Source organism: Trichomycterus rosablanca, chromosome 14 (genome assembly GCF_030014385.1).
Source record: "Trichomycterus rosablanca isolate fTriRos1 chromosome 14, fTriRos1.hap1, whole genome shotgun sequence".
NCBI lineage: Eukaryota > Metazoa > Chordata > Actinopteri > Siluriformes > Trichomycteridae > Trichomycterus > Trichomycterus rosablanca.
The window spans coordinates 21,363,397-21,366,497 of NC_086001.1; the positions used below are offsets into that span (position 1 = coordinate 21,363,397).

General features: G+C 30.2%; 1 protein-coding gene across 1 annotated transcript; it reads right to left on the minus strand.

Moving 5' to 3' along the window:
* Positions 1-684: 684 nt before the first annotated feature.
* Positions 685-1,827, minus strand: LOC134326091 (zinc finger protein 23-like; the record flags this gene model as incomplete). The annotated part of the gene is made up of 1 exon (XM_063008296.1): positions 685-1,827. A coding segment is annotated over one exon (723 nt), but the record flags the coding sequence as incomplete, so codon positions are not given.
* Between the last annotated feature and the right edge of the window lie 1,274 nt (positions 1,828-3,101).

Here is a 3,101-nt window from a genome sequence, read left to right on the forward strand (position 1 = left end):
GCAGCACAAAAACCATTTGATGGTCTGCACACTTTTAGTGTGTCTCAGTTTGTTCATGCTATGATGTGAGTTATTTCTCCTGCTAAATTATTTAAATTGAATTAAGGTGGTGAAGTTTTTACTCAACAATAAAAAGTTATATTTAACATAACTGTTCAGTACATTGTTTATTTTAAGTAGTGCACTAAGTAGGGAGTAGGCGTCATTTGAGAGGAGGCCGATAGTCTCTACTCAAAACAGCAGACTGAACGAACTGGCAAAGTTAGCTAAAGAAAGAAATGCTCTGAACAAACCTTTTTTATATTTTAGACATGCTTTTTTTATCCCCTTGTGTTTTTAAAGTTTTCTCATTTTGCACATAATGCTAAACTAATATTTTTATTTTATCGGTGGTCCATTCACTCCACTATAGATAATCACATTATTTCCCAGTAATAGTTTATCCTAAAGATTTATACCTTTATTATTACTATTTACGTATTAATGTTTACTAAAGCAATGAGCCACAAGAGGCCGTGCATTACTGTGATTTTAGCACGGGGATGACGTTTTTGGAACGACACAAAGCGGAGTGCCTAAAACTTCTTTCCCCGTGCTAAAATCATAACAGTAATGCACGGTCTCGAGTGGCTTATTGCTTTTATAAAACGGCGGTCAACATAAAATATAATAAATACAACAACGTTTAATTCAAAAATGTATTTATTGTGTATAAACTTACAATAAAGCGTTCTTCCGCGACGCAAGATAGTTCGATTAACAGTGTTGCTAGGCAACATGAGGGCGAAAATAACATTAACTATTGTATTCAGTGGCGTATTTATATGGACACACTCACTATATTTTATATTTATGTATTTTAGCTTGTTTGGTACAATCTGATGAGTCACACTTGTGTCTAAGTGCTGATAAATGAGCAAAGCAGCTCCAACACTGTGAGCATAATTTCTGTAAAATGTGAATGCACTGGTGTTTTTTGAGATTACTCTGTATATTAAAACTCTTTCCACACTGTGAGCACTGATACAGCTTCTTTCCAGTGTGAATGCGCTGGTGTGTTTTGAGAGCACTCTGTTGATTAAAACCCTTTCCACACTGTGAGCACTAATACGGTTTCTCTCCAGTGTGAATGCGCTGGTGTTTTTTCAGATCACTCTTTCTATTAAAACTCTTTCCACATTGAGAGCACTGATGTGGTTTCTCTTCAGTGTGAATGCGCTGGTGTACATTGAGATTACCCTGTTGATTAAAACTCTTCCCACACTGTGAGCACGGATATGGCTTAACTCCAGTGTGAATGCGCTGGTGTGTTCTGAGAGTACTCAGACACCTAAAGCTCTTCCCACACTGTGAACACTGACATGGTTTCTCTCCACTGTGAATGCGCTGGTGTATTTTAAGCTCACTCTTTGTATTAAAACTATTTCCACACTGTGAGCACTGATACGGTTTCTCTCCACTGTGAATGCGCTGGTGTATTTTAAGCTCAGTCTTTGTATTAAAACTATATCCACACTGTGAGCACTGATACGGTTTCGCTCCAGTGTGAATGCGCTGGTGTGTTTTGAGAGTGCTCAGACACCTAAAGCTCTTCCCACACTGGGAGCACTGATAAGGTTTCGCTCCAGTGTGAATGCGCTGGTGGTTTTTGAAAGTGCTCAGACACCTAAAGCTCTTCCCACACTGGGAGCACTGATACGGTTTCTCTCCAGTGTGAATGAGCTGGTGGGTTTTGAGAGCACCCCGGGTACTGAAGATCTTCCCACACTGTGAGCAGACGTTTCCTTCTTCCTGTGTGGGACTGAGAGAGGTGTTAATGCTGACAGTACCAGAGGACGTTTGCTGATTACTGGAGCTTCTGGTGGGCGTCAGATCCTCATGTTCAGTCTTAATCTTCACCAGAGTCTCATATTTAACATGGTTGCAGCTCTTGATGTGATTGTGGAGCTGATTTTGGGTTGTAGAGGAACGTGGACACGAGGAGCAGCAGAAATCCTTGTTCAGTTCTGAAGCAGAAAATAATCAAATACATTTATAACATTATAAATAATCAAACACATTTATAACATTATAAATAATCAAATACATTTATAACATTATAAATAATCAAATACATTTATAACATTATAAATAATCAAATACATTTATAACATTATAAATAATCAAATACATTTATAACATTATAAATAATAAATACATTTATAACATTATAAATAATCAAATACATTTATAACATTATAAATAATCAATTACATTTATAACATTATAAATAATCAAATACATTTATAACATTATAAATAATCATATACATTTATAACATTATAAATAATAAATACATTTATAACATTATAAATAATAAATACATTTATAACATTATAAATAATCAAATACATTTATAACATTATAAATAATCAAACACATTTATAACATTATAAATAATCAAATACATTTATAAGATTATAAATAATCAATTACATTTATAACATTATAAATAATTAAATACATTTTTAACATTATAAATAATCAAATACATTTATAACATTATAAATAATAAATACATTTATAACATTATAAATAATCAAATACATTTATAACATTATGAATAATAAAATACATGAATACATTTATAACATTATAAATAATAAATACATTTATAACATTATAAATAATAAATACATTTATAACATTATAAATAATCAAATACATTTATAACATTATAAATAATCAAATACATTTATAAGATTATAAATAATCAATTACATTTATAACATTATAAATAATTAAATACATTTTTAACATTATAAATAATCAAATACATTTATAACATTATAAATAATAAATACATTTATAACATTATAAATAATCAAATACATTTATAACATTATGAATAATAAAATACATGAATACATTTATAACATTATAAATAATAAATACATTTATAACATTATAAATAATAAATACATTTATAACATTATAAATAATAATATACATTTATAACCAGAGGTGGAAAGATTTACTCGTGTTACTGTAATTGAGTAGTTTTTTTGTGTACTTGTACTTTTTTAAGTAGATTTTACAGCCTGTAATTTTACTTTTACTTA